This window comes from Trachurus trachurus (assembly GCF_905171665.1).
Source record: "Trachurus trachurus genome assembly, chromosome: 24".
Taxonomy (NCBI): domain Eukaryota; kingdom Metazoa; phylum Chordata; class Actinopteri; order Carangiformes; family Carangidae; genus Trachurus; species Trachurus trachurus.
Genome location: NC_139910.1, coordinates 15,905,520 through 15,919,459, shown reverse-complemented (window position 1 = coordinate 15,919,459; position 13,940 = coordinate 15,905,520). Strand labels below are relative to the sequence as shown.

At 41.3% G+C, this 13,940-nt stretch overlaps 1 protein-coding gene across 1 annotated transcript in view; it reads right to left on the bottom strand.

The window, feature by feature from the left end:
• Nucleotides 1-13,940, bottom strand: part of esrrgb (estrogen-related receptor gamma b) — a gene marked incomplete at both ends in the record, with an annotated part of 34,592 nt that overhangs the window by 17,670 nt on the left and 2,982 nt on the right. Inside the window, 2 exons of the mRNA XM_084000649.1 lie at nt 2,028-2,144; nt 6,367-6,782. Coding sequence (XP_083856775.1) covers nt 2,028-2,144; nt 6,367-6,782 — 533 coding nt within the window. The remainder of the gene's footprint in view (nt 1-2,027; nt 2,145-6,366; nt 6,783-13,940) is intronic.

Below are 13,940 nucleotides of genomic sequence, written 5' to 3'. Positions count from 1 at the left end.
AAAAAAAAAAAAAAAAAAAATCTAAAATGTTTGTATAGCTGATTTTAGGCATGGATTTTTAGAGTGTGACACCATGCCCACCCTCAGACAAAATCAAGACCACACCAAGCCCTTCAGTAGAGCTGAATTAACAAACTAACATCAAGCTTTTTCACAGCTCTTATTTGCATTGTCTCTCTGATGTACACACAACTATCACCGGATATTTTTTAATACTGAAAAAAAGAAAAAGATTCCTAGGCAAATTCTGCAGGTTTTAGAGGCATATTTTAAAGCGTAGTCTTAAATATATATTTTTTGTATTATTTCTATTTTTATTAAAGTTTAGTAATGGATATCTGGGTTGTACAAAAAGTTACACTGAATCTACAAATATGTGTATCACGTCTATGTGTTCAGGTTTGACTGACTGACTTATGGCTCTGAGAATAAATACATCGCAATAAAATGTGGCGCTAAGGGATGTAAAGTACCTCCATTACCTCCGTGAGCTGTTTGGCACAGTTACTGCTGCAACTTCAAACGATGAATGTGTTGAAAAGTAAGAATGGCCAAACTATAATAACTGACTTCCTGTTGTTTTCAACACACCTGCATGCAACTGTCGCTGATCTATGTATACTGACTGAAACTCATGAGAAGAAAACTTGATGGGAAATTGGAAACAGATGATGCACGATATTTAAGTGTATGAAATGGAAAAATAAACAAACATATTTTTTTCATTCCTCAAATGTCAGTATATAAATATTACTGTGCACACTGTCAGCTTTAACTGTAACTTCATTAAAAAGCTATATTATATCTTTAATGTAATACATTTTCCTGTTGTTGACAGTGTGTGTGGCTTATTTGTGATAGTTTTAATGATTATTTATTTCTATGCATCTGTCTGCAAACAGCTGTAAAAAAATATTCTGTTTTTTTTTTGGGTGAGACAGATAGAAATGTTTTGTTTTTTGTTTTTTTAAAGGGTCAGTTTCTATATATTTTTAATGACATGACAGTCTACCCAAAAGAAAAGCACCTCAGTTATACACAGTAATGTCCCACTGGGTATAGTAATAATCCTCTTTACAAAAACATAACTTCGACTCAGTGTAAAAATCCACCAAAAAAATAAAAACTCTTCCCGGGAAAAAAGAAAAAGAACAAGAAAATCTATCGGCTAGATTTTCCCTCTGTGCTCCCAGAGGTCTCTCGGTGGAGGAGAAACAACACATGCAGGAAGTGAGGTGGGATGTTCGGAAAGCATTTAGCGGATCAATACGCCAGGCAAGAGAGGGGAAGGGAGACAGACAGACAGACAGCGAGAGTGAGGGGGAGAGAGAGAGAGAGAGATAGAGAGAGAGAGGGTGAGGGAGGGAGAGAGACACCCAGGGCCCATGGGAGAGGGAAGTCTTGGGGGAACAGCTTGTGCTTTTCAAGAGTACTGTTACACATCTCAGTCAGTCTTTGGTAGGAACATCCAACTCAGCAGCTTTTCCCACCCGCCTCAGTTCAACGGCGAGAGGCTCAGGGGTGCGAGGAGAGGTAAGTAAGGCATGCGGGTGATGTCACCGGTGTCTCCCCGAGGCAACAGCTGGTTTAATATCTGATCACTGACTATAGTCCTTCAGCCCTCAGCAGGTCTGCTGGGCCGCATTAGATTCACTGTCATGACAGAGACAGTTGTGTGTGTTCAACCTTTGTTTCAGACCTTTATTTTTCACTCGTGATAATCAACTCTCCCTGATCTAAAAAACACACACAAACACACTGACACACATTTGTTTTTAGCCTGGTCACTGAGTCTTGATGAAGTATAATAAAACACAGAAATTAGAAGAATGAGAGAGATTAAATCCTCAGAATGATAATTGGCTATTTTAATTGTTGAGAGCAATACAGTTTATGTAAGCTCTCACCACAGTTACAGCTGAAGTATTTCTATTTATATGTTTTTTATAATCCAGAAAATAGGGGGAAAAAAAACGAATCCTTTCATTTTCCCATTGAAATGATCACTGAATAAAATCAGCACTCACCTTCTTTCAACATGCCGACTTTCAGACATTTCATGAAGCGGCAGGCCTGGCACGATTTGCGTCTCCTTTTGGTGATCTCACATTCGTTGGTGGCCGGACAGCTGTACTCAATATTCCCTGTAAGAAACAAGACAATGTGTTTATTTATTCTGTGTGTGCATTAAAAATCAGTCAGAGTTTGTTTTAAAAATGACTGAACAGTAGAGAAGATCAAATCACAAATGGTAAACAACAGGCGCAGAAAGCCAGGAAGAGACACAACATATGTGTGTGTGTGTGCTTACGTACACACACACACACACACCTGTCCCAAGGTGACCCCGTGTGACACTCCTGAAGGAGAGGAGAGTTTAGTGGCATTTTGATGGGACATGTAAAAAGCACCTACCCGCCCTGGAGTCCCACCCCCATTTTGATTCACAGATAAATTAGCTTCATTAATGCAGAGCGTCCTCTCTGCGAGGCGCACCCCTTCCAGCCCATCCTTCTTCACCTAAGGGATGATGGGAAAGCTGCCCTCCCCTCCACAACACAAGGACTAAGAGATGGACGCGCAGCCCCGGCGCTCTGCATAATGTTCCCCAGTAAGGACCAGGAGCTGCTGTTAGATTCGCCAATCAAACGCTGCCATATCATGTAGCAAAGCTCGATGTATTATTCAAGTCCGTCTCGACGGCTGTTGGCTCGCTATGGAAATATTTCCTATGCAATTTAATCACTCGGGTCCAAAAACAGCCAGAAATGCAGACATATTGAATCTGCTGCCATGTAACCGCTGCCTTTTCTTTCTCACCAGGTTCCGGTTAACAGTTTTTCTTCCGGATCATTACACGCTCACTTCAAAAGTTGACGTGACCCCCAGAATCCAATGACAAATCCTCCCAAGTATCCAAATCCCTCGATTGAATGTTTAAGCAATGTCCCGTAAGTCCAGAGATGTATTAATGGTACCTAAAAACAGCAAACCAGGTGTTGTCTGGTGCAGATCTGCCAGCTTTGCCCCCCCCCCCCCCCACCACCAACCACACACACAACCCCCTGTTGGACAAGGAGAAGGTGCCAACATTTGTCAGGATCCCTGGAATCGATGGTGCCAGCAGGGTCACATGCACAGTGAGGGGCCCGGGGCACCACGCCAGGATGTTGGCAGAGGCTGGTGCTGGTTTCGGGGAGGCTAAAGTCTTTTAAACTGTGCAGCCATAGCAGAGGGGAAGTACAGTCGACTGCAGTGCACATGTGCAGGCTGCAACACTATACTCTTTGTGCAGTGATACCATGATGTAATGGCTTTGTCCAGTTTTCATATGATGTATTTCCAAACAGGTTTTCAACTGTGTCCTGTGCTCACATAGGTGAGTGACTAAAGACATTACACAAAAGTCTGTGTGCATAGCAAAAAAACGCTTGATTTCTTTGTGATGTTTGTATATGCTAAAGTCCCACATTGCAATGCACAAAAGAAAGAGACATGAAACAAGCAAAAAAAAAAAAAAAAGTTTCGGAATCCAACTTTAACAGACGACTAATGATCCACGAGTTGCATCTTTTGTCCGTACATAACTGGGACGTAAATTAATTTCTCATATACTATAAGTAATAAGTGTATTTTGTTGTAATATTCAGCACAAAGTGTATACTATGACAAATACTACACGTGTTGTAAAGAATTTGTGTCCAGATGGAATTTGGGCAAAACTAATGAATGATTTTGTTCTACCACAAAATAATGCAATGCCACAGTCAATTATCCGCACTGTTGTAATGTTTAGCAGCTGTGAGCAGCTCCTCCACTGTGGGGAAGGATGTGTCCTATTCCCCATTCACTATATAGTGCACTTTATTTTAATGTCCACCATTTAACGTCTGAATTCTGAGTGTGAAATTCACTCTTTATATGGAGCCCTAAAACATTTCCACAATGCAACACAAAAGTAAGGTCCGTGTCCATGAAGACTACTGTCAGCTAACAATCCCACAATGATTTGCGTTTTACTGTCGCGTAAAAGTACAGCTGTCGATGACGCAAAGCGACGATGATCCATAAGCGCTCGAAATCTCATCTCATATCTTTACTGCTCTGCTATACAGTAAATTACTCAGTGTCCATCGTACAGAGTGAACAGTAGGTATTCACCTTCCTCCATATTTTACCTTCACGTTTTTCTTGATCATATTTGATTTTATTTATAAACACATTATGAACAAATATTATACTGTATATACATATAATAATTACAGTAGAACATTTCCCCTACTGTATTTAATTCTTTATAATTTAACATAATAACAGAGTACAGACGAGTTTTGTGAGATTAGAAAATCCATTTCATTAAATATTTTTCTGATTATTAAAAGAAACATTTTGTACCTGAATGGATCAAAAATGACCTGTGTGTGTGTAAGTGTGTATGTATGTGAAGGGGGGGGGCTGCATTGGGGGTCCACAATAGTCTTAAATTGCCTACCTCTAAAAGCTCACTGTCGGCATAGCCTCTTAGTTAATCAGGTCTTGTGTCCACCTTTATTTCTCAAAGGACATTTCAACCACTCTAATATCCTTCCTTAACCTCTCTTATTTTCCCTCTAAATTTTGATATATTATTATGCCATGCTATTATCCACGCACTCATCTCCACTCAAGCTGGACCTCTCCTTGTCCTCCTCCTTTGCCGAGGCCGGGACCCCCCTCCCTGATTACCATTCCATTAAAGCAGCTTCTCCTTTCAGTGAATGACCATGTCCCCTGTCCCCTGTCCCTCTGCCTTTTATTTAGAGGACTTCTCAGCGCCTCTCTCGCTCTCTCTCTCCTCCTCTATTCCCTCTCTCTTCTCTGTTATTGCCCCGACAACACGTGCCTGAGCTTCTAATTGGCCCCCACCCCCCTTGGGTAGAGGGGCCTGGGGGCAAAGAACAGATCCACACCTCCCACCCTCCTTTCTTGACTTTCTCCCAATGAAATGCCTGGTTCTTAATTACAGTCACCCAACACTGATTGTTATTGACTGAAACTCCCGTGGCTCAGGACGAATGACGGACAGATTAGGTTCATTACGAGCCTGTCCTCCAAGAAGGAGGGCGAGAGACAGAGGAAGAAGAAGAAGAAGAAGAAGAAGAAGAAGAAGAAGAAGAAGAAGAAGAAGAAGAAGAGAGGGTGCAAGACAACACAAAGTCACACACGAGCGCTATTTGCTGTCTCTACTGTGTAATTGGTCAGATGTAAATCAGAGAGCGGCTCAGAGTTGTTTGCATTAGATTTGTGTCTTCAAATGTTTTGAATGGGACACTGAAGTCTGTCCCAGCACAGAAGTATGGCAGCTATTAAAACAACACAGAGCGCTTTGAGGCATTTAGTAAAATTGACACCACAGTTTATTTTCTCTCTAACTGGTTGTCATAAAACAATGTTTCAACTTGTTTCAAGCTCATTTAAAGAAATGTTGCTGTGGTAAAATATCTCCATGTAACAATTGGGTGTTTATTAGCTTAGCTTGTCTCTCAGCCCATGTCGGTGACAATACAGCTACATATGGCTGTTAATAGAAATAATGCTTGTTTTAATAGTCACTTGCTCTGCATGGGACCTGTCACTTTCTGCAAACTATTGAGTTTATTAGTCATTATCAGCTACAGTAATCCATCTGTACCTTATGGGTGCACTAGTGCGCCACTATGGTTTTTGCTACCAATTACCGATAAAATTCAAAAGTGGAATGATGAAGATGGAAATTCGGACTGAGAACTTTTTCATCAGATGTATCTGCCTTAATGTGTCCATGGCCTCACTAATCTGCTGTCTGACTTTATGTCTTTAGATGCAAATGTTGCAGATGAAATTCAAAATTCTGCATCTCATTTTGTGGCATATTTTTCTCTGTCCAAGTGATTATTCTGGAGCGGCTCCCGCACGTGGCAGAGCTGATGCCAGACATACGATTCACATGCAAACACATCAAAAAACCACAAACCCAGAGCAGATTTACAGTCTGGGCCTAAAGCCTGCTGTAGACGCTCATAATCACTACACTGTATTAGTCCCATAAGCGCAGAGGGTTAGGTATCAGCACTGAGGAAACATGTGGGACACATGTCAATGGACTCAACGTCAAGTGAGTTTTTTTTTTTTTTTTTTTTACCGGCAATCACAGCTGTCAAGGTATAGCTAATAAAAAGTATTTAGAAAGTCATAAAAAAAAAAACTATTTTGTTAAATACATAACACTTCTGAATATTTAACCACCTGCAAAATGACACAAAAATCCTCAGACTGCACTGAGAAGGACAGACCCTGGAGATGAGCTCAGGTGAGCCAGTAGAAAATAAAAGAGAAAGTGGGAAATACCTTGTATTGTCCTTTTGAAAAAGGCTTTGCAGGCCTCACAGGAGGCCACCCCGTAGTGGTAGCCTGAGGCAATGTCGCCACACACCAGGCACAGCCTCTTGGGAATGGCATTGAGCATGTACTCGCACTTGATTGGTGAGTCATCGGCCATGCTGCCGGAGCACTCCTCGTAGCGGCGTAGGCAGGCGGCACCGCCTCCGAGCATGCCTGGGTTGAACATTGGTGGGGAGTCCAGGGTGTGTGAGCGTCCGCCGCTGCCGTTAATGTAGCCGCCGCTGGCGTCAGAGTTCCCGCTGGGACTGTGGTGACTGCCGGTGTCGACTAGAGAGGAGGACGGACTGGAAGGTTCGGTTTTGACGTAAGAACCACAGCTGGACGATAAGTGACGGTCCTCAGAGGGCATTCTGGTTAGTAACCTGGGGGAACACACACAGGGCCAGAGCTTGAGTTAGAGTCAAAACAGCTAAATTCACCATTCATACGTTTTCAGTCAAGACAGCAGCCGATTTACCAAAATGGACTCCATCAGCACTGACACAGGAATCCTGAACTTTTCTCTCACAGTTCATGAAATCTTTCAGCTGTAGTCAGCTCACTGGAACAACGGGGTTTTCAAACAACACCAGCGATGTGATAGAAAACGCTGCCTGTTTACCTCAAATGGAAATGAGAACTAATTTTCTAAAGAACCGAGGAACATAGAACATTGTACTGTATATGAAAACCAATATCAATCAGGAAACTGCAGCATCAATAAAAACATCCCCACTAACAAGTCCAACAAGATGTACTGCATGTTGCTTTCTTCCATCATCGCCTGATTATCCTGCGAGAGATTCATCAGCTGTGATGGAGCGCACCGCTTCATTGGAGTTTGATAGATTATGTTACAGACACGAGCATTAATGCGTCGGAATGCCAAGTGATATACTACAGTAGCTTATTTCTCTCAGGCAAAATGGTAACTAATGATCATGTCAATGGATGCCCAATACATCTTGCAAACAATGCCCACAATGGGTCGGCTGCCAGAAGTAAGTGAATAAATGAAACTTCAGAAGGCTGTTAATGGACAGAGAGAGGTGTTACACTCAGCATATGGAGGATCATGGGTAATACATGACCCAATCAATAGTCCTGGTTACTTTGCCAATGGATGGTGCTGGGTTACGGAGGATTTAAGTGAGAGGTTGGACCGTCTGTGGAAGACACAGTGCAAGATTCACTGATAAAATTTAGGAGAAAAGTTTGAAAGAATTAAAGGAAAACATCACTTCTAATGTATTTAAGAGAAACCCTGTGTCGCTCCTCCTGTTGTTTCTTCCTTAAAGAGTTAAAGGCCAACACCTGTATGGATGCTGAACAGATTTAATACAATCGTCTTGACTGGAATCAACAAAAAACCGTTTGAGGATTTCTAAATGACCAGATGTTACCAAAGGTCATCGAGGTCTCTGGAGGACTTTTTTTTTTTTTGTAGTGAACTGTTCTCATGGCAAATGTTATTTGTGGAGCTAAAAGCGGATGCAAAGTCCTTTATTTGCCATGTTTTTGCAAGTGGCTTCAATAATATCCTCTCAAACAAAGCATGAAATGAGGCTTGGGTCTGTGTTAGAACTGCTGGCTCTGTCTGTCACAGTTGGTGCTGATCTAACACAGCTTCAGCCCTACAAGCTTGTAAATATTGTGTGAAAGCTGTGGAAAGACATGCTAAGAATGTCTGAAACTAACAAGAAGCTAATGCTGCCTAGATTCCTCTGAACTTTGTGTCTGTTGCTGCCGGGGACTGCCCCATTATTTCATTTTTTTTTTTTTTTTTTCCCCAGATTTTTCTGTTGTGGTTAGAAATGTATTTTCCCTCAGTTGCCTTTTTTTTGCATAAGTGTTTATATATAAAGCCATGAAGTCATCAGGCCCTGACAACATGAAACCTCTCCTTTAACTGCTAACGGGGAGCGGTGGAGTAAAGGATGGAGGGGGAGGGGGAGATAGCCTCTACCCCTGGGCCAAGATCAGATCTATTGATCCTCCGCTTCCTTCCTGTTCCAGATGAGGCATGAAAAAATAAACCCTCCTCTTACGGGTCCCAGACATTCCTTATGCATTTTTAATCAGTCAGGACTGTTAACATAGTGCAAGATAGAGCGATACAACATAATGTTAGTCTTCATTCTGAGGCTGTTGTGGTTTATAAAAGATTCATAAGACTCAATGTTAAATCTTGCTAGCAATTATCATGTACCTATAGTCAACTGGAAGGTATATTTTCTCCCATCTGAGCGAGGTGGAGAGAGCGGCGTGGTAACAGTTAATACATCATCGCAGCCAGATCGGGGGGGGATTCCCTATGGGATAGTACATTGTGGCATATGTAAAAAGTAGTTCATTCCACACTTAGCACACAGTAACGCTGGGGAGATGTTTTTTGTTAGGTTTAATGGAAATTTCTAATGGGTCCTTTCAAATCTGTCGAAATGAAATAATGGCACGAACCACCAATTCGCATGGACAGAAATAGCTTCATAGTTTCATAATTTGGTTTCCCCCCTCTTATTATAAAGAGACACAGTTTTTTTTTAAAGCGCAGCCTGACTTTTTTCAACCCGCCCCGCTCCCTTGGCAACACACATACACACACGCACGCACACAGACTCAAACATACACACAAACGCATTGCACCTAATGTCTAATGGAGTGGTGTTTGCTCCGCCACGCAGAAAAATGGTACAAACCGAGCAGACAAGCAAGACTCATCAGACAGACGTGAAGGTCACCTGCCTTCTCTGTTCTGCTGCTGTTGGAGGGGCCAGATGCTCCCACAGTGAAAGGCTCGGAGCGGCAGACACACGAGGTTTCAGCGTGTCCACCAATCTGAGAGAAAGAGAGCGTCTAGACCAGACTCCATGTAAAAATCTAGAGAGCTGTCCAGAATCTTTAATACGACCGAGACGCTGCCTGAAATGCCAGATCAGTGACCACAGCCTTTAAAAAAAAAAAAAATCTTTTTTATTTATTTTGGAGCCAAAGTGTGATGGGTGTGAAAATGTCCCATCAGATCAGCTTAAAATATCAAATGTTCATGTTCATGTGTGTGTGTGTGTGTGTGTGTGAGTGTGTGTATTTTGGCATGCCCCATCATGCTGGCAATGTTGCAGATTCCCTGCTTCCCTACATAAATCCTGAATCCATCCACCTCTTCTGTAAGCCATGAAATATCTTTTCCAGCCTCTGAATTTCAGTGCAATAAATTTTAACAGGAGTCACAAAAAAAATGCATAATCAAAACAATTCTCCACAATGACCTCATGCTATCCTTTCCTTGAAGAGGGATAGGTTTAAAAAAAAAAAAATCAGTTTGCCCCCATTTTACTATGAATTTTCCCACTAAGGGGAAATATTATTGTTAAGCTTGGGGTTAAGCTTGTAGCGAGGAGCACGGCGTAAATCATGGTGCTGAACACACAGTCGAACATGCAAGCGCAGAAGGACAGAGGCAAGGAGCCATGCATGAAATTAGTTCATTAATCTTTCTATGATAGGCTGTCCTTGTTTGGGGCAAACTCTATCAGCTTTAAACTGAGTGCCCCTTCCTGCCTGACACATAGATTACACTGTTAGTCCGCAGCCGGGGTGTCTGGGAAATGAATGGTCATGTGAGCGGGAAAACGGGGTAGCGTGTGTCGCCCAAGTGTTAAGTAGTAACAACAACATGTGCGAGACACAGCGTTGGCACAAATGAAGGTCGTCAAAAAAAAAAAAGAAAAAAAGAAAAAAGGAAAAAGATTGTTCTTAACATTTAAATGCATCGTTCATGCGCTGCAGCAAATTATGGAGTTTGTTTTTTTCTAAAAGAGACATTACTCAAAATACATCAATAAGGCTCATTGAGGTTATATGTTGATTTTCCTAATGGAAAAAAAAACACATTTGTTCAAATCTGCAAGCTGTTTCCTCGAAACCTGAAGTTTCACACCTGAATCGCAGCCTTTCAGCCGTGAAGTTAAATTTCACATCGTTTCAACATATTAAGTCTTTTAATCCCAAACTGTTGTGTCCATGAAGCACCTTCAGTTTGCTCTTACGTTTGCTGTCTTTGCTTTTAAATGAGAGTGGTTTTCCTCAATTAATCAGCAATCAAACATAAAAAGTTTCACACTTACTTATTCATGAATCCAGCTGTTTAGACTGAGAGAATTATTTTTTAATTGCTTATTTCTTGTCTAACTTGGACTTTGCTGCCTCTTTGTGATTGAATCTTTGTGTGGCTGGTTTCATCATTTTTATAGAGTGTCTTTATAATTTCTCATACTTATGTGTCTTATGTTCAACTATGCACTCATTCAACTTTTACTTGGCTGGAAATTTTTCTTTTGGGAAATTATTATTTTTTACTTTTACTATCTGCAGATCATTCACTTGATTAACTGATGAGTAGAAGGAGTAGAAACACTAAAGCACCTTCAGTCTATTATCATGAGTAAATCGATTAGAGGATTGATATGATATTGATTGATAAATTGACTAATTGTTTCAGCTCTACCAAGTTTGAATGTATGTGTTGTGATTTCAATGCAAATGTTTAATGACACGGTTTCCTGTTCAAGCTCCATTTGTTGAAGAGGACCATTGGATTCGGTCAAATGCTCAGGTTTATAGTAAGTGGACCTCTTAGTACACACTACTTGTAGCTATCCCAAAGGTGGCAAATAAATTTGGTTTTGAAAACAATTTTTTTCTTTTCACACTAAATCTTTGCCTACCTTTACACAACCAACATAATGCACAGATGTACTTTGTTTCTCCGTCTCTTTCTCTCTCTCTCTCACACACACACACACACACACATACTTGTACACACATACTGTACTTGTACACACAGATCTTGGAGCATATGGCCTCTTCAATGTCACTGCCATGAGGGGAGATTGCATAGATTTCCCACATGGATGATGTCTCCTTACCTGGGGTATCAACCCCCATCTACATACTCGTCCAGCACCTCCAGGAGACTGCTCTCCCTGCAAAGTCAAACACACCCTTAACTGCCTTTTAAAAAGAGACAGAAGAAGAAGAAGGAGGAGGAGGAGGAGGAGGAGGAGGAGGAGGAGGAGGAGGAGGAGGAGGAGGTTATGGGGACGAAGGAATAAACGAGCAGAGACTTAAGCCGTCATTGAGAATCAGAGGGGGACTCATGAGGGACAGTTACGATATTGATTTCATAAATAAACAGAGATGGCCATCGATCCTAATGTTATTTTGCATTTCAATTACTGCCCAGAAATATAACCTTCAAACGTCTGCTTCTCCACAGTAATAACATCCACTGATAATCACAAGCGAGTCTTGTCCGGCGCAAATTGGCTTTTCTCTCTCTCTCCCACTCTCTCTCTCTTTTTTTTTTCCAAATGTGTAAATGACACAACTTTGCATTTGCCTAATGGTATTAGGGCATGGGCTGAATTTCAAGTGCGACTCAAGCTGATACAGTAAGCACTCCGGTCAATTGACACAATGCAAATTAACGTGGTGAAGAGGAATTAAGTTCACAATGTGAGACGTCGAGAGGCTACGACGAGGCCCATTAAATTAAACATGCTGGCTGACCCACACTCCATGATTAGACGCACTGCTTCTCCGTCTTTGTGTGCATGCGTGTGTGTGTGTGTGTGTTAATTTCATTTGATCAATAAAACAAACTCATTCTACGAGCTCTTCACTGCTGCTTATATTCAGCCTGGGCCCATGAAAGCCACATTCATGTTCTGATTGAATAACGGCTGCACACAAAAAGGAGAAAAAAAAAGAAAAAAAAAGTGGGGGTCCATCTACATCCTGATGAATTCAGAGTCCTTGACAGGCTGCCTAAAGGATATATCTATATCAAGAGGGGGTCATGACATGTAATGAAGTTAGTTCTCCTCTCATACCGTCACACAGCAGCTCTGTGCCCTCATATGCAGCAGTAATAAACATGACAGTCTGAACACTTGGGGAACAGACTCAGGACAAAATACAGCAGAGAGTTTTGAATTGTTTTTGTCTCTGGTAATTTTCCTCAAACTCAAAGCCGGTGCTGAAAGAATAGTTGGAGGCGATTTTTTTTTTTTTTTTTTCGCCACTAATGTAACTAACACAACGCAACACCCACTGTCCCACCACCTGCTCCCTCCATCCGTCAGTGAACTCATAGGTTCAGTTCCCAGACGATTTTACCAGTCCTGTCAGCCAAGCTTCAAAACTAAAGGATGGGCGAGATCAGCGCGCGGCGAGATCGGTGAGATGTTTCAAACACCAACCATGACCGAGTTTCTACAAGTGCAGTGATAAAGTGTTTTCCAGAAAGATGAGCTGGGAGCAACAAACTTTGTCCACTCACTCGGGCAACCAAACAGACTGTGACATAACTAGCAAAACACTTCCACACAAACATTACATTTACTGTTTCTTACTTGCACATAAAACTGATTTGAAGAACACACGTTAAGGCAAAATCGTCAGTAACCTATCGCATGCCGCTTCATAAATCACTGTGGCACTTTGGAACTGCTGCCATGAAAACGGCCATGACATTTTAGTGTGTTTTCTTTCTGCATCAGATTTTTTTTTCATGTCAGTCTCAGTTTCCAGTGGAAAAAACTCATTTTGGCAGAAGAGAGTAAAAAATCATATTAGGGGGAACATACATTTATAATGTCTGGATCGACACATCCATTCAACTACAACTAAAAGCAGCTGCATAAAAAAAAAGTCTCTTTATGTAACGTGTGTTGCCATGTTTTTTTCAACTATGATCAACCATTGATCATGATGTCTTTCTATTTATTTAAACAAAAGATTCTCATAAATAAACAGATTACATATATACACTACAGTCAGTATGACCACATTCATAACCAGTGTAATAAATGCAGATGCAAACGCGAAACGATAAGATGAATGTTTCTCTTAACAGACACAGTCAGGTGTTTCCATGATATGGCACCGCTAAAATTAGATCCCAGGTCAGCGTGCGATTCTTTGCTCTCATCTGTATGTGCGCGCACATGTGTGTGTGTGTATGTGTCTGTGATTGTGTCTTCTTGTGTGTGTGTCATGCATTTGACCGCTTAAGCTTTATGCATTCCTGTTCGTTTGCCTATACGAAGGGCACCTACTGTATGGGGCCAGCAGGTGGAACGGGAGAAAAGTGGATCTGATTTATCTGAACAAACTGAAGATACAACAACGTTTCAACTTTTAAAATTTAGATGATCCACTTGTCTAAAACTGCCAAAGTTAATTATACTGAAACCACAGCTGGTCACGAAGAGGCTCAGAGTTTTAAGGCAACATGTTAAACGTATAAAGAGGTAGCAAATCATGTGTCTGTTTTACATAGAGCACATTCTATTATGCGTCTTAAGTAAAGCATTTACCTTGTAAAAAATGCAGAATAAAACACACCTTTGAAACAGATTATCAGCAGAAGAAATTTTTCTGTCCTCAGAAAATGTAAATAGTGTTGAGTGAGTGAGAAGTGGAGTAACTGAGGAGGCAGATTTTAATAGTAAATCACAGATTTAAATGACTTTTGG